Raw genomic sequence first — 24,480 nt, forward strand, 5'->3', positions numbered from 1 at the left:
TTATGACAAGTGAAATCAGTCTCCGTGTCCGTTGTTTTTTGTTTTTTGGTTAGTTTCACTTCTTTGTCCTTTTTGACGTGGGGGCTGGGGAGAATTGTTGCTTGAGACATGCATTGGATCGCCTTTTCTAGAAGGTAGCCTTTCGCTCATTCCCATCCAGCACTAGGAAACAAATAAAGGGAAAAAGATGTGGCAGTAAAAAGCTCATATTTTTCTTTGGAGTTAGATTTGAGAGATTCCTTCAATCAATCATAGTACTTCTCAACAGAATGCATTGCATCTGATCGTTTCCAGTCTAAAAACATGCCTAAAATTTTAAGAATTCAACTCTACGATACTCCAGTGGTTTGCTCAAAGGCTTTTGGCATAGAGATAGCTACAGCTCCTTATTCTTCATTTTTTCCCTTCTTTGCATGTTATCTTTCCTTTCAGAGAATAGTCTTGCTTATTTCACGACCATAAAAAAAAAAAAAAAAAACCAATCGCAAGAACAGATCAACTTCAGAGTTGATTTATTTATCTTTTATGTTTACTAGGAAATGCTTAAATTGTAAATATTAGATTGATAAACTATTAAGTGCTATGCTTTATTAAAGCAAGAAAAGAATATACAGATCGCAATAGGATTCGATCCTTGCTTTTAATTACAATCAGAATAATAATATAATTTCAGTATCACAAGGACAGTAGTAGGGTATGAATAATAATTTCAATATCAGGAAAGCCCAGAACTGGAAGACGACCCTCACCTCATGTGCTTACAAGATTTCAACGCAGTACAAATGACAGCAGCTACAAGATCCTCTTCATTCACTCACCCCCAAAGCAATGCTTTTCATCGAAACCCATTGCGGTGGATGATTTTTCTTGTTTGCAAATTTGTATCTTTTCGTAGCAAAAATTCAAGACCCCAGAAAGTTTTTGCGTAGTACCGATGAAAAGTAGGTGGTGTGAAGGAGAACTTTTTCGAAGGGCCAATATGCCAAAAAAAGAGATGATGATGCCAGCCAAGGTTGGACGAAAAAGAAGACCATCCTCCTCTTCCTCTTCTTGCATGCAAGAGGAAGATCATCGCAAGAAAATTACGAAAAGAGTGACAGCAGTATCGTGGACTAACACAAAGCATCTGACTTATCGTGGACTAAAATAGATCATCACATTTAAACAATTGACTGATCTATGACAATCCCCTCCAAATGGGAAAAGCTACTTACGACAGGTATCGCATATACTATGTTATGAACCTTGTGTAACAAATTGCTAACTACTTGAAACAAAATTTTTTACCGTTCGAATCTGAACTTGAATCTTCTATATTCAAAATACAATGCGAAACTCGGGAGGATAAGCCTTGATGGGTACCGACTACCAAAGTTGAATCAAAATTACTGCATCTCTGAAGCCAGAGACACTAAAATTCAGCAGATCCAGGCGCTCGTGGGAAAGGTATTGCATCTCTTATATTATCAATACCAGTTGCAAATTGCACTAACCTTTCAAAACCTAAGCCAAACCCCGCATGCGGCACTGAAAAGCAATTAAAGAACAAAACAGCACGTTTAGTCAAGGTCATTCAAATTAACTCCACAAGGTACCCTGAAAACTAGCTTTCAAACTGATTAATGCAGCATTTAATAAGGCAGTGTATTGGAACATCAATGATAAAATCAAGTAGCTGCAAGTTATCATCTGCCATTTGAGACCCCAAGTCAAACCCCCCCTTTGGAAGATTCACTAATCACAAACGAATAACAAGAGAAAAAGAACAACTAAAAAATGTTGGCCTTATTCAATTACAAAAAAAAAATGGTGTTTTTTTTGGGGGGGGGGGGTGTTGTGAGATGAGCTGCATCTGCAGAGCTTGTCAAATGAAAGGAAAATTGAAAGACTCACCTGAACCATAACGACGCAGATCAAGATACCACCAGTAGCTCTCTTTGTTAAGCTTTAAGCCATCCAACCGCTTTTCCAAATGCTCAAGGCGTTCCTCCCTTTGGCTTCCACCAATAAGCTCACCAACCTGATAAACACAAGTATTTTTCCCCAGCAATTAGTATTGCAGAAAATGTTTCCCAGCAGTAACTATAAAGGTCATTTCATTTTAAATTTACTTGTCAACTCCTATACTAAAGCAACCAAGGAAACATATGACCCAGGAAAAGGATGACCTGATCCAAATGAATTAGCAAAGCATAATGCTTGCAAAGGGTACCTTCAATTTCCTTTTTTCTTTTCCCCATTTTTCAATCTAAAAGATAATTCTAATCGCTAGCTAGGAAAAATTGCATGATAGGTTGAACTCTACAAGAACAGAAGTTTGCAACAGATCAATCAACCCATAGTGACCCATCTCACACACCATATGCAATATGCAATGCAAGTTTCATTACAGGTAACAAGATGATGTACTATGCCACATAGGGGCCTTCAGAATGGATATAGCATTTCAGAAAGATCCAACTTCCAAATGAGTCTAATTCAGCTGGTGAGTAATTTAAGCCTATATATACATCAACCTATTTCTTCTGCAAGTCGCTACCAAGAAAAGAAAAAAAACACAGAATACCCGAGGAACCAGCATGTCCATGGCTGCAACTGTCTTCTCATCGTCATTTTCCCGCATGTAGAATGCCTTAATCTCCTGAAAGTTATTTCTCAAAGTCAACTTAAGTTCTTAATGCTTCTATTGGCAGCATAACTTACAACCCTTACAGATCAGGCAAATAAACGTGCCTTTGGATAGTCTCTAATAATGACAGGGCATCCACCAAATGCCACTTCAGTGATATAACGCTCATGTTCACTTTGCAAATCACATCCCCATTTCACCTGTCAATGCAGAACTGATGCATAGTTATGATAATCAGATCTCAGTCGAGAGCTGTCTAAGTAGTCAATGATATGATACAATCTTTGCAAATGAATTGTTTTAGAAAGTGAATTGTAACGATCAGATTCGTAACAATAACTTCATAATATCAGTATTTCGGCATATCACAAATTTCAACTGGCAGCATGGCATGTCCAAGATAGGAAGACTAATAGACAAGTCTAAGACACAGCAAAGACTGGTAAGGTGGGATGAGTACCGGAAATTCAAATTTCTTCTTCGCTTTTAATAGAAGGTCAATGGCATCAGTATATGTCAGCTGCACAAAACTTTTCTCAACAACATCCTGTTGGACAAAAAAAATAAGAAAAAGTAATTTCATGGCAAAGCAAAAACATGTCTACAATCTTGAAATGAATTTCTTCAACAAAATATTAGCCATGTGCTTTCATTATTCGTTGATAGACAATTTTGAATTTTTATTAAAAAAAAAAGTGCCCAGAATAGCCAATAGTTCATACACTTAGTCGACTGATGATTCCTTTTTCTATCCATGTGTTGAAGAAATCCATATCTTCCTTGCAATTCTCTAGAATATATTGCACCTTCAATGAAGAGTATTATACTAATTCACAAGTCCAATATAGAAAAATCAACAGCAAAAGAGAACAAGTGCAAAAAATAGTTGTTGCATAAAAGTCTAGAATAGATATGAAAAGTAACATACTACATACTGGAGATAGGCAGTTGCACAGGCCATGTCATCATCTAAATCAGCAAATGCCAGTTCTGGTTCAATCATCTTAGAAATGGAGGAATCAGTTTTAGCGTTTAGCTGTCAGTTACCTCAACCATATACCATTAATTTCTCCCAAGGTAAAAAAGTACATGAATTGAAGCACGAGAAACAGTAGCAGCCTCAACATACCCAGAATTCAGCCAAGTGTCTAGAAGTGTTAGAATTTTCAGCTCTAAATGTGGGGCCAAATGTATAGACCTGCCAGAAAGTACATTACTTAATTTCGAGTCAAAATGCACAAAGCAGAACATGCAACATTCACCAGATGCTCTTCAGAACAGAATTACTAAAGGGGAAAAATAAAGAAAGACCAATAGCTCATCAACTAGAGGAGTCTTAAAAAAGAGGACGTACATCAGAAAGAGCCGTTGCATAAGTTTCACCATTCAGTTGCCCTGATACTGTCAAGAATGCTGGTTTTCCAAAGAAGTCCTGTCATAAACAAAATCAAAAAAAAAAAAGAAAAAGCAAATAACTAATTTGAGATGCATCCAAACTATTGTATTTAATTGACAGCTCTACTCAAGCAAATTTCCTAAATAGATAAATCATACCTCCTCACCAAACACCCATTTTGCAACAGCCAAAAACCCCAAAAACAAATATAGAACTTAAAAATGCAAAGAGGCAAAACACGCAAAGGGCCACATCACAAACCTAAGAGAAGGGAAGAAAAATTAGGACTCGAGAGTTTCCTGTCATAACCTATCATTCAGCAATTAATAAAAAAAAAAAAGCCAAAGAAACAGTCCAAACAAACTTTAAACAATCTGGTTAAAAATTCACTTTGACCATTAGACCACACCCGATTCTCATCCGTCCCGAACTTTTTAAAATACACCTTCTATAGGCCAATGTGCAAAATATAGATGTATCAGAAAATCCATCTAATGATTGAAAGAACCAAAACATAGACTTTTTCTGTACTCACTTGAGACCAATCAACAGAACCATCTTCAGTTCTTGGAATTGCAGCCACTGGAGAATCTGTGGTTTCTCTGGAACTAGGAATCTGTTCCCGTGTAAAGTAACATTTTAGATGCAAAACTTTAAAAATACTACAAACAGCAAAAATCTCAAGTATCAAACCCAATAAAACACAATTCAAGGGCAGAATAAAAATTTATAATGCACTGGTGAAGGAAATTAAAGAATCATCTAACACATCAAAGATCCCTCTTTAGAGAATGGAAGAAAGGTCAGAGAGATAGCACTCAGACATGATAACAATAAAAAAGAAAAGATTATAACAAGGAAGAAAAGAAGACAATTCCAATTAAGAAACCATCGAAGTTTACGCAAACAAAGAATTCCAAATGACCAAAAATCCCCTACCATAATGCTTTCACCAACTCCTCACAGCATTGTGGACAAGAGGAAGAATGAAAGCTAAGGAGTTCAAATATGTAGTCTCCAATAATGATAAGAGAACCAGATACAAATGCCAAGCAGGAAAGAGAGAAACAAAGCCAGTAAACTTAAGTACAGTCCTATGCAGGTTGAATGGCAAGTAAAAAGAGGCAGAGCTCAACATAATTTAACCTGTGGTCTTCGACCTTACAACCGGATGCATATAAAAAGAAACATCAGCTCCAGAAAGAGCATACCAGGGTAGTGACGCAAAACTGCTCACCAGCTCCTTCACAGTCCGAAGCAGTGATGATTGGACTGGACACCCAGACAAATCCGTTCTCTTGAAAAAACTTGTGTGTGGCATAAGCCAAAGCATTTCTCACCCTCGCAACCTAAAAGCAACTCAAACATAAAATTCACAGGCATCCAGTCAACCAAATAAATCCAATAGAGTTGTTGAATACAAAATGTGTGAAAGTAGCACAATTAACTACCGGCGGACCTCAAATTTACGCATATGAAAGTATGGAAAGAAACAAAACTTCTGATCCAGAACATTTGTTTGAGTAGGAAAGCAGAGAAATTAGGATAGAAAATTGAGCGGAAGTCAAAATTGAAATCAACTCAGTTCTCCATTTATTAAGCAGCAGTCCCTTAGCTAACAAACTCCATTCCCTGAAGCAAAAAGATTAGCCCAGAAAAAAGCATCCCAAGGAAACATAGATTTAGGCAAAGAACTAAGATCAAGAGTTATTAGAACAAAACCCTGCACATCTTCAGCAATTTCAGTTACTCAAATCTTGTTACTCATTTTATCCTCCCTTACCCTCATCATAACACAAGCATGGAAGAAAAACAAATAATGACCAAAAAAAGAGGTTCAACTACAGAAAAGGGACTGTTGATCTAATATGTCTAAATACAGAGTAATGTTGCTTTATGGCAGAAGTGGAATGCAACTATTGAAATAATAAGGCAGAACATAACATAATGAAATAATCAAATCTATGACTGATAGTCTAAACCAGAAATAACATGGGCTTAATAGCTGAAAGTATAAGATGAAAAATATATAAAATTCTAATTACAAACCAAAAGGCCTAAATGACATGAAAGAAATTCTAAGAAAAATAAATTAAAATCCAGTTCTCAACCCAGACATATATTGAGGATCAGAAAGGGTATGAAAATCACAGCACAAAATCAACATATGATATCCAATGATACTGTCTCTGACAATCCAAGTTAAATCTCTCTTTTCAAAAGTACCCATTTCCCAAACCAGAATGAGACTGAGATCAGGCATATTCAAAGTCGACACATTAAGCATATAGCTTTACTGAACAACTTCCGCTTGTTGAGAGGAAAAAATAAAAATAAAAAACATTGCTCAGAGATATTAAATGCACTTATGGCGCAGCAGAATCAAAATACAACTAAAACAAAAAGCCAAATCATACCGCACCAAAAGTGTTTGTTCTAGGACGAAGATGAGCCTTGGTTCTCAAAAATTCTCTGCTGACCCTTTTCTTTTGAATGGGGAAGGAAGGATCACTTGTCCCAACCTATGAGAACAGGTACACAGAAGTAGTAGTTACATAACCATTACAACGAAATTTAGTACTGGGAAAGACTCTTCCAAGGCAGCATGCCTATTATGCCTCCAGTCACGTGTGAATAAAATCCTAAGGCAGACGTAAGCTGACCAATTTATCTAGCGCAAGAGCAATGCTCATTTTTTTAAGATAGAATTCCACTCGCAAAACTTAATGGAGTAATCATCAATACTTTTAGAACAAAGGCCATCTGCAGATCAACTGGATATCAAATAAGTTAACAAGAAGGAAATAAATATTTTACCAGAATAAGTTTTTCAACTTTCAGCTCTACTTTCTGCTTTGAGCCTTGGCTCTTTACCAGAACACCTTGGACCAATAGTGATGCACCAGTTGAGATCAAGCCACTTTCTATCTGGCAGACATGTCAAAATTCATGAGCACTGACCATGATTTGGACAATAAATGTCTCGACTGCCTAGTCACCGATCACCTCACTCTTCAAGTTTCATACGAACGAAGGAAAACTACTATTACAAGAGCTTCTCCCTGAGATAAAGTACCTGATCATAACCCTCAGCATCAGAACTCATCACGCATTGCAAATTTGAAAGACAAGATCCATCATTGACCTGCACAAACCCGCGTATTAATACTCAAACGAAATACTAACACACAATCCAAACCCAAAATACAGTAAACTGAAGCTTAACATTAGCATAACAGTAACAAATACGATGATTAAAAAATGAAAACTTTCCCCTAAAATATCTGAACTTTGATAAGATGCAAAAGATTAAATAAAAATTAAAATCTCTTGATATGGAACTCTATATTTCACATGTATGCGCTCAAAATACAAACGTTTTAAGGTCATTTTTATTCTTTTCTTGAAACCCCTTTACTCGTGAACATATCAGTCATTAAGACCGAATTACCTCAATAAAAATGATGCTGCTCTGAGCACGAAAAGTCCTGACCCAACCCCTGACAACCAAAGTCTCATCCAATCTATTCAGCCCTTCATCGGGGCCACCTTTGATATCAACAATTCTCAATCTTTTTCGAAACTCCCCAACTATTTCGCCTTTTTGGAGTTCATTTTTCTCAAAAGTTTCAGTCTTTGTGGCTTCGCCGGAAGAAACAGCAGCGGAGATTACAGAGCAGAAGCTTCTTGTACGGCAATAGTGCAAGGGAAGAAATGGAGTGGAGTTGGAAGTAGAGGGCTTGAGAGGGAAGTGGAATGCGGGGGTTAGGTGGGTTTTCGGTGTTTTCCGGTAAAAAGAGAAGAAACGGACGGCGGTGAAAGATTTCAGGCGGAGAGAAGTAGCCGCCGGTGAGAGCGCCACAGCCATTTGCTTACAGCTAAGTTTGAGCTCTCTCTGTAGCCACCGGTAATTTCTATTATTAATTGTTATCCCCTTGGTATTTTTTGCTTTTTTCTTACGTATCTTTTATACATATACATATGTGTGTGTATATATATAGAGCAAATTATCCGGTTGGCCATTAAACTTTTGCAATCGTCGAGTTTTGGTCACTCAACTATTAAAAGTCTGATTTTGGTCACTAAACTGTATAAAAGTATGACGCGAGGTCATTCTGTTACATTTAGCCGTTAAGTAGACAAATGCTGTCTGTCCGCACGATTTCCAATACAAATGCTAGGGTCAATTTAGGAAGTTCAACATGCATCTTCTGGATGGCAGAGAGAGTCATCAACCTGTTCCCAAAAACTCCCAACCTCCCTGCCCCAAATTACACTGCCTCAATCGAAGGAATCTGCCCATGGCTCAAAGACTCAACAAGTGGGTGGCAGAGATTCAAGAGAAGAAGAAGGAAAAAATAAAAAGGCCAAAGAAGACGAGAAGGCTTTCATATCATATGCAACAGGTGGTGGTGCTGAAATTTGGAGAGGAGAGGAGAAGGAGGTAACCAGAATGAAAGGCAGACTCGAGGGAGGAGATCCCAACCTCCCTATCCCAAATTAAACTGCCTCAATCGAAGGAATCTCCCCATGGCTCAAAGACTCAGCAAGTGGGTGGCAGAGATTCAAGAGAAGAAGAAGGAAAAAATAAAAAGGCCAAAGAAGACGAGAAGGCTTTCATATCATATGCAACAGGTAGTGGTGCTGAAATTTGGAGAGGAGAGGAGAAGGAGGTAACCAGAATGAAAGGCAGACTCGATGGAGGAGATCCCAACCTCCCTACCCCAAATTAAACTGCCTCAATCGAACGAATCTCCCCATGGCTCAAAGACTCAGCAAGTGGGTGGCAGAGATTCAAGAGAAGGAGAAGGAAAAAATAAAAAGGCCAAAGAAGACAAGAAGGCTTTCATATCATATGCAACGGGTGGTGGTGCTGAAATTTGGAAAGTAGAGGAGAGGGAGGTAACCAGAATGAAAGGCAGACTCGAGGGAGGAGATGGCTATGGATGGTCGAAGTTAAGCACAGGTCCTTCGGTTGCTTTGATAAGATATTCCCGATCTGCTATTGAAACTGTACAGAGTAGTATCAAAAGATAAAAAGAATAATTTCAGAAACCTCAAGAGGTGTACAGGGTTGTTTGTTTGCATTGAAATGAAATCGTCGGCAGCAGCGTAATTGCAGAGAGGGGCAACAACCCATTCCCAAGAACTCCCAACCTCCATGCCCCAAATTACACTGGCCTTAATCCAAGGATCTTCACTACTCCCCTAAGGGATTAGCAACTTAGGGTTCATTCCAGAAAACCTTCTATGGGGAAATGGAACTTACTGGCACGGCTCTTGGTGGTATTGAGTTTGGTCCTACTTCCTCTAATCCAAGCTGGGTTTCTTCCATTTCCTTCTCCCTTATAGTTTCTCTGGCACCCTGCCTTTTTTAGGTTTATACAATAAGAAGAAGAAGATGCATATTGAACTTCCTAAATTAACCCTTTCTTTTGTCTTGAAAATTGTGCGGATAGACAAATCAGATAAAGTTAACTACTAAATCTAACAGAATGGCCCTGAATCTTAACTTTATACAGTTTAGTGGCCAAAACCAGACTTTTAATAGTTGAGTAACCAAAACTCAACGATTGCAAAAGTTTAGTGGCCAACCAGATAATTTGCTCATATATATATATATATATATATATATATATATATATACTAGTAGGCGTGGGCAATGCCCATTGAGGTTAATTGATTGCTTAAGAAATGAGGAAAATTTATAAAGCATTCTGAAAAGAGCATCAATAAACCTACTCAATGTGGCAACTCCAACTTCTGATCTGGCAAATGGCCATACACGCTGGGGTGACCATCCGGTCTCAGCAGCATAGCTTTCGTTGCATCAAATAACCTAAACCTCAATCCTCGTTTCCTTCCTCCTCCTTCCTGCGCAATTCTAAGTTCCTCTAATTGGATCTTGTACAACTCTAAATTATATCCCTCTAAGACGGCTTCATTTCTCTTGTAAGGCCTGGTCCTAGGACAGTTTCCACCGCAATCCCAAGTTCCATTTTCAAAGTGTGAGGGGGCAAAGGTCCTCAGAAATATTACATCCTTGAAATTTTGCAGGCTATTAATGGCTCTAAATTATCATTTTGTTTGTAATCCCTACCTTGAAAGTACTCATTTTCATCTGCATTAAGCTTATTTAATTATTTTACCGTTTACTTTGCAGATACTTTAAAGGGCCTGAACTTCTTGTTGATTTGCAAGACTATGATTACTCACTGGACTTGTGGAGTCTTGGCTGTATGTTTGCTGGAATGGTAATCAACCATTTTCTTCTTTGCAATCTGTCCTGTTTAAGAGCCGTGGCATATGATTGTCCGCAAAGTGGAGTAACCATCGCGTTGACCAAAAAAAAATTTATTAAATAGTTGTACCACAAAGATTCATTATGCAGTTGTGATAATACACCCCCACCCCCCAAACAAAAAAAAAGGAAAAAAGGCAAGAACAATTGTAGGAGTTGCACTCGTGCGTTGAAGCAAGTAAGCAATTTGGGCAGGTTCACTGTTTGGTTTGATGTAATTATCAAAACAACTGAAACAATCATCAAGAACCAAAATGCGCAAGCTATTTAGATAAGAGGTGGGTATTGCTTTGCCTGCTGTCGCACTCTCTTCTTATACTCCAGAGCATCCTGCAAATACAGGTGGCATCTCTAATACGTGCTGCTCCTCTTCCAACGAATAACTCAACAAATTCACTGGCAGAAACTGAAAAAAATGGTACTCCTGCTTCTCCAGCCACTGCACGGGCTAGTAATGTTTTCCCGGTTCCTGGAAGTCCCACAAGTAGCACTCCTTTGGGTAACTTTGGTCCTAGCTTACTGTAGTTTATTGCTCCTTGTAGGCACGATACTATCTGCAGATGAAGTGCGCGTATCAAAACCAATCCCAATGGCAACAAACAGTAGTAATTATGTGTACAATTATGCGTATGTAGGCTCATGCAAGCGCTCTCTCACAGAGACAGACACAAAAGTATACTTAGTGACCAGGGGTATGCAAAACCACACAGCAATAAAAGAAACTATTAAAAGAAAAAGAACTTGCCTTGGAGATTTTTATCGTGGTCATAATCAAGTCCAGGAGGCGCATTTTGTATGGTCATCAAAAGAACCTACCAAAATGAGGAAGTTCCATTAAGTGCACAAATACAGTTCAAGAACATGTTGCATCAAGTTCGTTATTGTTATCTGGTGTTGTTGCATATAAAGTCCATACCTTCATTGGGAGATATTTTGAGAATGGTGCATGACCATGAGCCAACTCTAGTGTGGTGGTTCCAAACGAGCAGATATCAGCCCTGATACAAAGAAAAATCATTGTTTCTTTCAGAAAACTATGAAACCAAATTTTGCACAAAGGCCATTCCAGTGCTTGTGGAATTCATTATACACAATATTGACTTAATTTTTCTTCTTTCTTTCGGGCTTTTCCTTACCCTCTAATTTGGTGTCCATGACAAGCTCTAGGTTGCAAACTTAAAAGGAAAGTATACTAACAACCTTCTAATTCAACTAAAATGTATTAGTCACCCTCCTTCCCACTTAAGTGGAGAAATTTGGAGCATTCTATAAGCAACGACCATTCCCAGGGACTGATTTGCCATACACTCAGATTTTCCTTTGCCTCTGACGGTAAGCTCTTGCAAAACAAGTGCAATTAATATAATAAAAAGCTTAGCCATGCTTGTTTAACATATAAAAACAGATAAAAAATTTTACAATTAAAACTCCACAGAAATACCAGGTTACTCACTTGAAGTCATAACCACTTTGTGGCTGCAACACCTTTGGTGCCATCCTGTGAAGAAACACAGGCAAAACAGCTTAATATTACAAGAAAATAAAGATAATTTCATGGCTATTAATATGAAAGGTTAAAAAGAAAAGGCTGCTAATAAATACCAGCATGGGGTTCCCACAAAGTTATTTCTTGATCTCTATCTGTCACCTTCGTCAAACATGCAAGCTGACACACCAAAGTCAACAAGTTTTACCTCCCCACTACTATCAAGTAATAAATTTCCTGCCTGCAGTGGAACCATTGAGGTGCCCAAAACCAAAATACTCATACAACCATGGCCAAAAGGCCAAACAAGAGGCTATGCCCACCTCCAAATTTTGATTTTCTGCCAATTGAATTAGCTAAACTATTGCATAAAAGCCATCAGAACACAGTCTCTCTCTCTCTCTCCAAACTTTGTCTAGTGCAGGAAAAAATCATAAACATAACAAAAATCTTTGAAAACCTTCAACCACCCCCTCCCAAAAAAAAAAAAACATTCTCAATGAAAAACAATTAAAATAAAAATGCTAAACAGCCACGACAGCAAGCGTAAAATCAATAGAATGGAAATTTTAGATTTAATTAACCTTAACGTCACGATAGATGTGGCCATGTTGATGAAGATACTCTAGAGCCTTGAGAGTTTCTTTCAATATAGGTGCTCATTAGACCAGCCCCGACTCCTGAAAATGTCAAATTTCTTGTCAATTGTCGACTTTCGCAAACCACAGAGTACTTTAGGCCCATAATGGAACATGGTGGACTTGCGAGGAATCCCCAAATAGTTTTCCACTAAATGCAACCTTTTCTCAAACCATTCAGGACTCATATAGGATTGTTAGCAATGACAGTGGCGACCTTCTCCTTTGAAAAGCCAAATTTCTGCAACAACAGAACATTGTTGTCCAAACCGTAGCGTTCTTAATCCACATTCAAAAGAGAAAAACAAAACTCACAAAATCCATGAAGATGGAGTAGGAAATTTTCAGATTATTTACCTGCAACATTATAGCATCATAAAAGGGGAAAAAATTAGACAATTAATCTGGTAAATAATAGGATGAAGAAAACCAAAAAACTAATAAAGATGCTTTGGAAAAAGAAGAGAGAAAAATCGCAGCTTAGACAAGAAGAAAGAGGAAGTAAAGGTTAGACTGAGGGAGTCAGATGACTAATCAAAGGAGTAGAGGAAAGTAACCTACTGCTACTGTCACCGAAAAGTCGGAAAGGAGCCGGTAACCCAGTTCTCCCATCAATCACATCTGCATCGTTCTTTTTTTTTTCCAAAAAAAACACACGAATTAAGCACAAAGGAAGTCGGAGAAGCAACCACTTTCATCAGTACCATCACGTTCACTCCGGGAAAGAAAGAGAAAAAATCATGGGGAGAGTGCACGAAAATAACGAGGACAAGCAACATGCTTCATCATCACAACCACCTAATCCTCAGGAAGGAAAGAACAGAGAGAAGGGAAGACACAGTAAATTTTGAGTGGGAACAGCCTCAGGGTTTGGCCGAAAAAGAAAAAATAAGCGGACAGAAAGCAGCACAATAGCAAAAAAAAACGGAAGGAAAGATGAATGAAGGAGAGAGGAGAGACAAAATCAGGTGCAACCAGGGCAAAATTTGGAGCGAAAACATAACCAATCTGTGGCTGAAAAGAAGCAGGTTGGAGTGGGTAGAGAGGAAGCTGATGAGTGGGTAGAGAGGAGGCTGATGAAGCGGAAGGAAGAAAAGACAGCACAGAACCAGAACGAAGGAAAGACAGGACGAAAGCCGAAAGGAAGGGAGGGAAAAATCTGGTGCAACCAAGCTTAGCTGACAACCAATCATCTCACGTCCAATTCAACCGAGGAGAAATAAGCTAAACTTCAGCTTTGGAACTACCACGTGGCATCATGGAAAGAAGCTATAGTTACACCGAACTGGAACTTATATTGTAGTTAGACTAGAGGTACTTGAGCTGTGTAAAGTACAGCCTGGGCCCTAGAAATTTAGTCGAATACATAACACAGTCTCTCTCTCTCTCTCTCTCTCTCCAAACTTTGTCTAGTGCAGGAAAAAATCATAAACATAACAAAAATCTTTGAAAACCTTCAACCACCCCCTCCCAAAAAAAAAAAAACATTCTCAATGAAAAACAATTAAAATAAAAATGCTAAACAGCCACGACAGCAAGCGTAAAATCAATAGAATGGAAATTTTAGATTTAATTAACCTTAACGTCACGATAGATGTGGCCATGTTGATGAAGATACTCTAGAGCCTTGAGAGTTTCTTTCAATATAGGTGCTCATTAGACCAGCCCCGACTCCTGAAAATGTCAAATTTCTTGTCAATTGTCGACTTTCGCAAACCACAGAGTACTTTAGGCCCATAATGGAACATGGTGGACTTGCGAGGAATCCCCAAATAGTTTTCCACTAAATGCAACCTTTTCTCAAACCATTCAGGACTCATATAGGATTGTTAGCAATGACAGTGGCGACCTTCTCCTTTGAAAAGCCAAATTTCTGCAACAACAGAACATTGTTGTCCAAACCGTAGCGTTCTTAATCCACATTCAAAAGAGAAAAACAAAACTCACAAAATCCATGAAGATGGAGTAGGAAATTTTCAGATTATTTACCTGCAACATTATAGCATCATAAAAGGGGAAAAAATTAGACAATTAATCTGGTAAATAATAGGATGAAGAAAACCAAAAAACTAATAAAGATGCTTTGGAAAAAGAAGAGAGAAAAATCGCAGCTTAGACAAGAAGAAAGAGGAAGTAAAGGTTAGACTGAGGGAGTCAGATGACTAATCAAAGGAGTAGAGGAAAGTAACCTACTGCTACTGTCACCGAAAAGTCGGAAAGGAGCCGGTAACCCAGTTCTCCCATCAATCACATCTGCATCGTTCTTTTTTTTTTCCAAAAAAAACACACGAATTAAGCACAAAGGAAGTCGGAGAAGCAACCACTTTCATCAGTACCATCACGTTCACTCCGGGAAAGAAAGAGAAAAAATCATGGGGAGAGTGCACGAAAATAACGAGGACAAGCAACATGCTTCATCATCACAACCACCTAATCCTCAGGAAGGAAAGAACAGAGAGAAGGGAAGACACAGTAAATTTTGAGTGGGAACAGCCTCAGGGTTTGGCCGAAAAAGAAAAAATAAGCGGACAGAAAGCAGCACAATAGCAAAAAAAAACGGAAGGAAAGATGAATGAAGGAGAGAGGAGAGACAAAATCAGGTGCAACCAGGGCAAAATTTGGAGCGAAAACATAACCAATCTGTGGCTGAAAAGAAGCAGGTTGGAGTGGGTAGAGAGGAAGCTGATGAGTGGGTAGAGAGGAGGCTGATGAAGCGGAAGGAAGAAAAGACAGCACAGAACCAGAACGAAGGAAAGACAGGACGAAAGCCGAAAGGAAGGGAGGGAAAAATCTGGTGCAACCAAGCTTAGCTGACAACCAATCATCTCACGTCCAATTCAACCGAGGAGAAATAAGCTAAACTTCAGCTTTGGAACTACCACGTGGCATCATGGAAAGAAGCTATAGTTACACCGAACTGGAACTTATATTGTAGTTAGACTAGAGGTACTTGAGCTGTGTAAAGTACAGCCTGGGCCCTAGAAATTTAGTCGAATACATAACATCAAATTATTTCGACACATGATGAATGAATAGAAATATAGGAAAAAAATTGAGCATCAAAACAATTAAAATTGACAAATGTTATTTGAACTCTTATTTTTGTTAATTGTATTTTTACTATTATTTTTAGAGTAAATCTTATATACACTGATAATGTATGTACTATTACCATTGAATTTATGACATGTGTGTAAAAGTTAAATTGCAAACAAATTTTGCATAGTTATCATTCATCCAACGCTGACAGTGTATAGGAAAGATTAATCCTTATTTTTATTATATTGTTTTTATTAATCGTAGGAATACAATTAACAAAATATGGAGTATAAATAAAATTTCCCTCAAATTTTATTGTGAAAAGAAATTCCATCTATGAAGTCAACTCTATTATTTATTATGATTTGAATAAAGATTTGTGAACCACTATTATGATGATACCTAAAGAGGAGAGAAAATTAATACTCTATAAGTGCATTGTTACATTAATAGCAGCATAGTTTTAGTTATAACTAAACCACAAGCAATCATAATGCTTCTAGTATTTTAATAATGAGAAAAAAGTTTAGAAAGCCACTAAGACATGGCACAATCTTCAACATCAATATAGCTTACTATAAACTTCCACATTTTTCTTTCTTTTGATAGAAGAAGTTAGTTCATCTATTTAAATCTCGCATAAAGGTGACAACGTTACCCTGTAGCTCTAGGATATAAATAGCAAGGTTAGATAAAAATACGAATTGTTACGTTTCCGGATCTACATATACAAATTAGAACTGAATCAATTTTTTTTTATTGCAAAAACATCTTCCTAATCAAAATTGAATTTTCTAACAATTTTTTGTAAAGTCACACTCTAGGTTGAAAGTCTCAATTGTGACTTCCATCACCAACTACAATCCTTGTATGCCAACCCAATTGATACTACAACACTTGAGTAATTAAAAAATAAACAAAAATTAACATTAATTTAAATATATACAAAATCTTATTGGATCCTCCAATTAAATTGAATAGACCATAAAGTAATTGCCGCGGGCGGGCGGGGGGGGGGAACATAGAAAAACAGAGTTAGAAGAATGCCTAACTAGATTTATCTTGGTGAAACCATCACATGATATATCTTTTCTCCTAAAAATATACACAAAATTATAAATAATTACAAAATGTAACCAAAAAACAAAGAAAAGGAAAAAAATGTGAAGCAAGAAATCAAATCTTAGGAGGAGAAAAGAAAAGAATGAGTTTTTGTTTTATTTTTCATAGAAGGTGATCACTAGTATAAAAGAATTCTAAAATCTTTTATATATTTTAATATTTCACCTTTTATCCAAGAAGAAATACTAAATAACAATGTTATCCTATAAATTTAACAAACAAATACCAGTTGGTTATAACATTATAATTCAAAAATACAGCAAACATGAGAGATTAGAGATGAAGAAAAAAAGGAAGAAAAGAAAATGTAAAATGGGATCAAAAAATTCATAAAGATTTCTCTTTGCTAAGTAGCTAATCATCTTGAAGAAAAAAAATAACATGGCAACAATCTTAGTTAGATTAGTTTTAAAAAATAAAAAAGGTGAGGGATGACAGAAGTTGCCGCAAGAAAAAGAAGAAGAGATGGAGTTGATATTCTGGAGGAGAAAAAATATTTTAATCCTTTCGGCCCAATTGAATCAAAAAAGGGAACGAAAAATTTTGCTAAAATGACCAAGATTCCACTTGTCAAAAATATGTGCAATACATGTGTCCAAAAGGTGAACTGCTACAGTAACTTGCTTTCTTCTTATGTACAAGGTAGATATATATATGAACGAAATTAAGACAAATAGCGTAACTATCAGACTATGAGTCTATAAAGAGAAACAAAAAAAAAAATCAGAAAATTAGAAATTGCTCTCCAATAGTCGGATAAATTCCATCCCTCTAACTTCTATATTTTAAAAATAATCATTTATGTATTTCTAGATTGTAAAAAGTGTAGAGCGTTTTCTACTAACTCTACAAGTATCCTATCCAGCCACAATCTTGTGATGCAAATTAATTACTACAATTCCTTTGATTTGGCAAGAAAAGTATAAGAAAGTGAGAAAAAACTTTTTGTGCACGTCAAAATTTGCAAGAAGTGAAGTTGATTACAGCACAGGGGACAACATCCTAGCGGTCAACAGGGGTATCGTTTTGGCTATAATTTTCTAGTCAAATGAAGAACAACGTAAGGTAATCGGTCTCACGGACTTTTTTGACTTCCTTGAAAACTCTACTGACCGGAATTGGGAAAAACTTCGACCATTAATTTGATCACTAAATTAAAAATCACAACAGTAAAATGTAGCGCACAATTAAATAAAGCAAAAAAGATATTATTATTATGTTTCCTTTTGGTCTTGGAGATGGTACCAAGCAAGCTATCTGAAAGTCAAGTGCGCTGGTCGCTAGGTAAGATGGCATGCAGCCCAACCGGTGGCGGTGGGTGACTTATAACACAGCTTTTGGGTTGTACAAATAGTCTCCCCAGACGAAATGCGATCTTTAAGGAAAAACAATGCCTGGACAAGTGTACTCTCCAATATCATCGACTTCGTTGGATACACAATCAGCCCATTCAGATAAACCACAGGATTTGAGGAAAGGGTTGTCAAAGACCTCCGTAGCCAATCTTTGGCACTGCTCTTTTTGGCAGTTCTGAAACAATTGCTTTGATCCCAACCCCAATAAATAAAAACAAAAAAAAAGAAAAAGAAAAAGAGTGATTTGGGCATGTAAAGCCGTGCAGAAGATTGCAAGTTTACAAAGTGACAATAATCACTCTCAGTCCCGCAGGTGACTGGAGTCCACTCAGCGTCCAAGCCTACAACATTATTATGTTCGGTGTGACTGACTCCGTTGTTTAATTTTCCCCATAACTCGGGCAATTCTTGCATGCAAAACGTTAAAACCTCGCTGGAGAATTAATTGCCAGATCAGTGGGTTGCTTGCTCAACTGAACCCAACATAATTAGCACAGACGTTTTCAACATAACATTACATCCAGAGAAGTCTTTATTGGCCATTGTTGATGATGTACAACGACCTTCCTTTGGGACAGCAGAAACATATGAACTAAGATAATTCTGTACCAGGAAAAGGAATGTCCTTCCATCGATCCCATAAACACTACTGTCGATGTGGAAAAGGAATGTAGTCGGCGAAGCCAATCACTACTCTGCCGCCTAGTTACATAGACGTTTTCAGGAGTAGGACTAAATGTTCACTCGCTTTAATGCACGCTGGATTTAAAAACACTGGTAGTTTCTACTGTTGTACTTTTAACATGTTGCAAAATGTTGCAAATGAAATAGAGACCTTTAAACTTTAAAGTAACTGGATCAATACATATTTTGGAAGAAAGCGGAGTCAAGCATCACCCGCCCTCCCCTAAATTGACTACCAGCATACTTTAGATTTTAATAGAAAAGCGAGATGGAAGATGTTTTATTTAATTTGTTTTGCGTCTGGAAATATACCATCAAATCCCTATCCAAAATTATGCAGGCTGTTCTAGATGCAAGTCCTCGAGGGCAAATGCAACCATTTAATTTAGATGGCGAGATCCTCAACCTCTCCTAATTCTCTTCATAGGTTCTCATTATTACTACCCACAGATCAAAAATGATAAACGAAAATTTGGCCAAAATAAACTTCCACCAAACCCCCACCCCCCACCCCCCCTCCCAAAAAAAATAAAATAAAATAAATAAACCAAGATGCTAGCTACAGAAGCCATTAATAGGGAATGAAAGTTAGTCAGCACAAGTGTTCTACTACATCCAAGGACGCGCTAGCAGTTAGAGAACAAATCAATTCATTGATTTATCTAAACCAATTCAATGGTAGAATAATAAAATCTAGAGCACAACAAAAAAAATACTTGATTTAATGACGGTAAAAAATAGGAACACAACAGAAGCAACAAAACAAACAGCTTTGCGCAGTCAATTCAAGAGTCATGTAATTGAGACACCCATATACAGAACCACCAACCCATGCTCTGCTCCCCGTTTTTCATTACAACAGTATTCCGCCAATAATAGCAAAAACAAATGGGTTTCTCTACCAGGGAAACAAATGTCATTTACTCATGTCCAGAAACACAACCAATGCACTTACCTAAATTGAGTGCTCCTTTTCCATAGTAGTACCCAAGCAACTGCATCCTGAAAATTTTGAAGTGGTAATTTAGGTTGAAGTAGTTTAAGCAAGAGATTCCATATAGCCACATGTACAAATCCTGCATCTCCCATCCTACTCATCTAAGGCTACAAGCTCAAAAACCTATACCAATACCTAACGGACAAATTACACAAACGTAAGTACTAAGATTCCCAAGTGCCTGGCCTATCACGATCTAAAAGACCTCACTCAATGAAGTATATACATCTCCTACCTAAACCTGGCTGAAGTGAAAACGAGCATAAGAAGCCACGTTGCTTAGATTTTTCAAGGGTAAGAGCTACTCACCTAAGATAACTCCAATATACCAATCAATATCGATTATAGGCTTTCCCATAGTCATCACGCCTCTGACGCTGGAAGTCACCATAAGTGTTGTGAGACCGCAAGGAAGGATAATCTTCCACAGGCTTTGGGTACCTGCCTCTAGATTCCATGGGCATATTAGATCCAGAATAGTGAGAATTGCCCACAGAATTTTCATAGTCAGAATAACTGGATTGTTTACGTCCACCAAACCCAGAAGCTGACATGTGCTGTTGCACCTGTTGTTGCCTCTTTTGGGCATCATGCTGAAGAAACTCTTCCCACTGTTTTGCATGAGTCTCCCTCAAAAGAGCCAGTTTCTTCATGTAATTCTCCCTTATTTCTCTAATAGTCTTCGAGTCCAAGAACACAAAAATTTCAGAGTTAATCTCCACCAGGTAAATTAGAGCAACAGGGAACACAAACACCAATCATATCTTGATATGATTGAAAAAGAATGCACCTATCCGGTAATGCACCCAGACAATCACCAGGACAATCTAGATACTAAAAGGATATTCCAGAATTAAAACAAATTGATCACAAACTACTTTGATGATTTCAGCCCCTTCAAATGGACATCAAAATCAGAAGATAATTATGATAATACGTTTAACCAACATTCTCACCTCATGATGCCTGTAATTTTCTTCAGCTTCTTCCTTGTCCCGCATTCTTTCAAGATCCATTGCCTCTTTCTTATATTCCAACTCGAATTCCTCTAATGTCTGTGGAAATGCAGGATACTCAACCTTACGTGCCAACTGAATGTCAGATGAACGTCTCTCAGCATCCCACCCATCTGTCCTATATCCCACCCTGCCTTGACTATGACCATCATATGAACTATATGCATTGCTTTGATAAGGGTGACGTGCTGGAGACCGCGAATGGCTTGACCGACCTCTAACTCCATCATTACCATAAGCTTCACCAAAGGAAGAGTGTGTTAAGCACGTCCATTCAAGATCTCTAAGAACGAGGCCAGCTTAAACATGACATACTATCTCAAATCTCATTGTGAAGCCGTTTGAAGCAAGACAAGTCTGAATAGTCTTTTCAGTAAAAATTTTCAATTGGCAGACAACCCTTTTCAATTCAGACCCCCCAGGAAACTTACATCAGAACCAACAGAATTCTTGAACAGAACAACTTACCTCTTGCTGCAAACAACATAGTTGGGCAAGAAGCATTATTAACAATGAATAAGCATCAAAAAACAATAAGTACAATAGATATCATTGTAGATGAAAGGTTTTACCATCTCTACATGACAGCAAAAATTATCTATTGAACTCCTACCTTGTGGAGAACCTCTAGATAGCTTTTGCAAATCCTGGCGAACAATGTCTTCCACAGCCTTATCCTGTCTACCAAACCTATTCTGAAAATGAGAGGCACCCTGTGGACTAGGATTAGATCTCTGAGAATCAGAGCGTGCAAATCGAGAGCCAATGGGACTTCTCCTTTCAGGTGACCTTGATCTTGATAGCTGAGAACTCGAAGAACCCTTTTTCTCACCCTCTTCTTTAATTTTATGAACAGCATCAACACCTTTTTTCAGTATCAACCTATCCTTGCCGCTGACAATAATAAATTTTTCCTCAATTTTGATTCTGCACCCAATGTCGTTTTCAAGTTGACTTACCACCTTCTCAGTAAATAATGCTTTTACATGAGGTTCTCTTGCAGGCACTCGTTCAAAGAAATCCTGGGACTTCCGATTTGCTCCCAGCGTAGATGGACAACCCTACAGTCATTTTCTGTTAGCATAATAGCAGACACAAACCTAGAATTCTATGATCATATAAATGTGTAATTGTTCATTGATGTGCTTGTGGTAAAATACAATGAAGGGTGTGAGAGACACGGGGATGATAGAGATAACGTCTAGCAAAGTCCCTTCCATCAAAAAGCATGGTCATATTCACTTGACAAGAAAGCAAACCTTCTCCCCTCACCATTTACAGAGTACAAATTCAGTTACCAAAAACCCAAAATATATCACATATATGAATGATATAAATTCCAAGAGGAGAAGGGAATTACCTGGGTAAAATGTCCTGATTCTCCACAGATTTTACAAATCATTTCTTCCTCTTTCCTTTTCTTCCAATTCCTCTCGGTGGCTTTTGACTTAGCTTCCCAAACCTTAGCTTCTCGACTAGTAAAATCAGTTGGAACAGCATTAGGGTCCCGAGCGTCGTCTTCCTCATCAGACCCATGATGTGACCTTTTATTTGTTGTAGTTCTTTCTTGTGCAGCAGTGTTGGATTTCAAAACCCCAGGGCCCGTGTATTCCTTGTAAAGGTCACTAAAATCATCATCTATATCTGAATCCTCCCTACTTCCCATTTCGTCAAACAAACTCAAGTCCACTCCTACATCAACCATCATCCAAAAAATTCAGTTCTGGTCGTTATACAAGTTTACTCTTTTGTCTTTTTACCCAAGATTCCCAGTCCTCACAATAATAGTCGGTGCTAGAATTTTCACCGAAAAAAAAAGAAGAAACATTTGTTAAGGCTACCATCAGCAGGTACCTCTTTTTGTCAAGCAGAAACAACATTTCCTCAAAAACCTTGGTAAATTCTTCAGAATATTCTTCAACAAATCAAGCAAACATTACAACTTCTCAATAAAAATTAAAAAAAAAGGTGGTCCAACCGAGAAGCCAATAGTAAGGTTATTTATGTACGAGCTAAGTACCACAGAGATTATAAACTATAATCCAATTTTGTTTTCTTTTTCATTCGTTGGTGCGGATAAATCAGAAAAGCTTGCTCCGGTAATCAAGATACCCAGCCAAGCAACCCTTTTTTTTCTTTTCGTCGGTGAATTTCTAGGGGTTTTTCTATTTTAATTTGGCTAATGTAACGTGACTACAAAATGAAAAAGTTAAAGAAGTAAGAATCCTATTAGCAAAACAAAAATGAATTACGGTAAAATTGAGAAATAATAGGGGTAATAATCGGAGAGGGAGAAGAAAAATCATTACCTAAATGCAGAGAAATCTGATGAACGCTAATAAACAGACATTCGCTTAGAGCCTCGGAGCGGCGAGGAGAGTGTAGGTAGGGGGAGTGACGGGGAAGGTAAACAAGAAGTGGCTAGGGCTCGTTTGGTATTTGTAATTTTATGGCTTCGTTTACGTTACCTTAAATATTTATGTATATCTCTTTCTACTCCGAGACGACAAGAAGTTAGGGCTGCCTTTGATAATTTATTAATTTATTAAATATTAAATTAAATACATTTGAATTATTAAATATTAAAACAAATATATTTAAGTATATATCACACAGTAATGAGTGAATAGTTTATCACTCATTTTTAAAAAATTTGAATTAATTAATTAATTAATTAATTAAATATTAAATGAAATACATTTTAGTGTATATTACATTCAGTGATAAGTGAATAATTTATCACTTATTTTTATGAGCAAGTTTTGCTTAGCAAATTCAGTGCTATTTAATTAATTTATATGTTCCATTTTTTATTATCAAAAGAATTTAAATATATTAAAATTTGAATTTATTAATTTTAAATTCTAAATTATGCTATCAAATAGGGTCTTAATACTTTTTGTGCCGTTGTGCAGTTCGTTCAATTATTGCACATGTTCAGTGATAAGTGAATAATTTATCACTTATTTTTATGAGCAAGTTTTGCTTAGCAAATTCAGTGCTATTTAATTAATTTATATGTTCAATTTTTTATTATCAAAAGGATTTAAATATATTAAAATCTGAATTTATTAATTTTAAATTCTAAATTATGCTATCAAATAGGGTCTTAATACTTTTTGTGCAGTTCGTTCAATTATTGCACATGTTTAAGTTTAAATTTTTAATGTACAAATAAAACATAATGTTATGTGTAATGTATATCAAGTATTTTATTTATATACTCACTTTTACCTCGTATACAATAAAAAAGTAGAATAATGTAAAAAGATATAATAATCAGACTGAATCGTACCAAACCCTAATCGCACTGGCCCTCTCCCATTGAGAGATAGAACAAAATACTCTAGTCTCAGGTGATTTTTTTTTTTCTTTTTATTTGAAAAAAGTTCTAAAAATTTAGAGTGGGATACATTTTTTTTAAATATAATTTTACTTGTATCATAAATATATTTTTTAATTACTTTTTTATGTTGCATATATTACACCACAAAAAAATTACTGCTACACTATAATTTGTTTTTTCAAATAATGTCCTATCGAAACACAGTGGAATTTCTTGGATCTTGGTGCGTTCTTTGCGTAATATTCTAGCACAAAATAGTTGGTTTATTTGCACATAATTGTCTATTACCAAAGCAAGTGATCTCTTTAGACTAGTATTTTAACTTATAATAAATCTAAAATGTGGAATTGTCTATTACAAAATATTTGGTTTATTTGCACATTTTAAACTATACTTTTCTTTATTTACGAATTTACGTAGCAAACAAAAATTTAGTGCTATAATTATAGCATTAATCTTAACCATAAGCTT

General features: G+C 36.9%; 2 protein-coding genes across 7 annotated transcripts; both read right to left on the bottom strand.

Annotated features, from left to right (window-relative positions):
* Window positions 1-1,113: 1,113 nt before the first annotated feature.
* On the bottom strand, window positions 1,114-7,938 carry LOC113780980 (asparagine--tRNA ligase, chloroplastic/mitochondrial). Of its 4 annotated transcripts, none has more exons than XM_027326785.1 (15): window positions 7,477-7,938; window positions 7,102-7,170; window positions 6,843-6,953; window positions 6,443-6,547; window positions 5,237-5,374; window positions 4,561-4,641; window positions 3,984-4,061; window positions 3,759-3,827; window positions 3,558-3,632; window positions 3,352-3,435; window positions 3,090-3,176; window positions 2,734-2,829; window positions 2,567-2,641; window positions 1,894-2,020; window positions 1,114-1,527 (listed from the first exon to the last, which is right to left on the bottom strand). In XM_027326785.1, exons 1-15 carry the CDS (start codon window positions 7,891-7,893, stop codon window positions 1,412-1,414), a joined length of 1,728 nt encoding a protein of 575 aa, XP_027182586.1. In that variant the 5' UTR covers window positions 7,894-7,938; the 3' UTR covers window positions 1,114-1,411. The 4 variants fall into 4 exon arrangements, with proteins under 4 accessions (XP_027182586.1, XP_027182585.1, XP_027182588.1 ...); XM_027326784.1 differs by having other exon boundaries at window positions 3,558-3,665; XM_027326787.1 differs by lacking the exon at window positions 3,352-3,435.
* An 11,465-nt stretch (window positions 7,939-19,403) lies between these two features.
* On the bottom strand, window positions 19,404-23,088 carry LOC113781132. Of its 3 annotated transcripts, XM_027326992.1 has the most exons (7): window positions 22,973-23,088; window positions 22,024-22,355; window positions 21,277-21,724; window positions 21,132-21,137; window positions 20,604-20,902; window positions 19,957-20,327; window positions 19,404-19,652 (listed from the first exon to the last, which is right to left on the bottom strand). In XM_027326992.1, the coding sequence occupies exons 2-6, from the start codon at window positions 22,327-22,329 to the stop codon at window positions 19,980-19,982; spliced, it is 1,407 nt and encodes a 468-aa protein (XP_027182793.1). In that variant the 5' UTR covers window positions 22,330-22,355; window positions 22,973-23,088; the 3' UTR covers window positions 19,404-19,652; window positions 19,957-19,979. The 3 variants fall into 3 exon arrangements, with proteins under 3 accessions (XP_027182793.1, XP_027182792.1, XP_027182794.1); XM_027326991.1 differs by having other exon boundaries at window positions 19,404-20,327; XM_027326993.1 differs by lacking the exon at window positions 21,132-21,137 and having other exon boundaries at window positions 19,404-20,327.
* Window positions 23,089-24,480: the final 1,392 nt, after the last annotated feature.

Source organism: Coffea eugenioides, chromosome 8 (genome assembly GCF_003713205.1).
Source record: "Coffea eugenioides isolate CCC68of chromosome 8, Ceug_1.0, whole genome shotgun sequence".
NCBI lineage: Eukaryota > Viridiplantae > Streptophyta > Magnoliopsida > Gentianales > Rubiaceae > Coffea > Coffea eugenioides.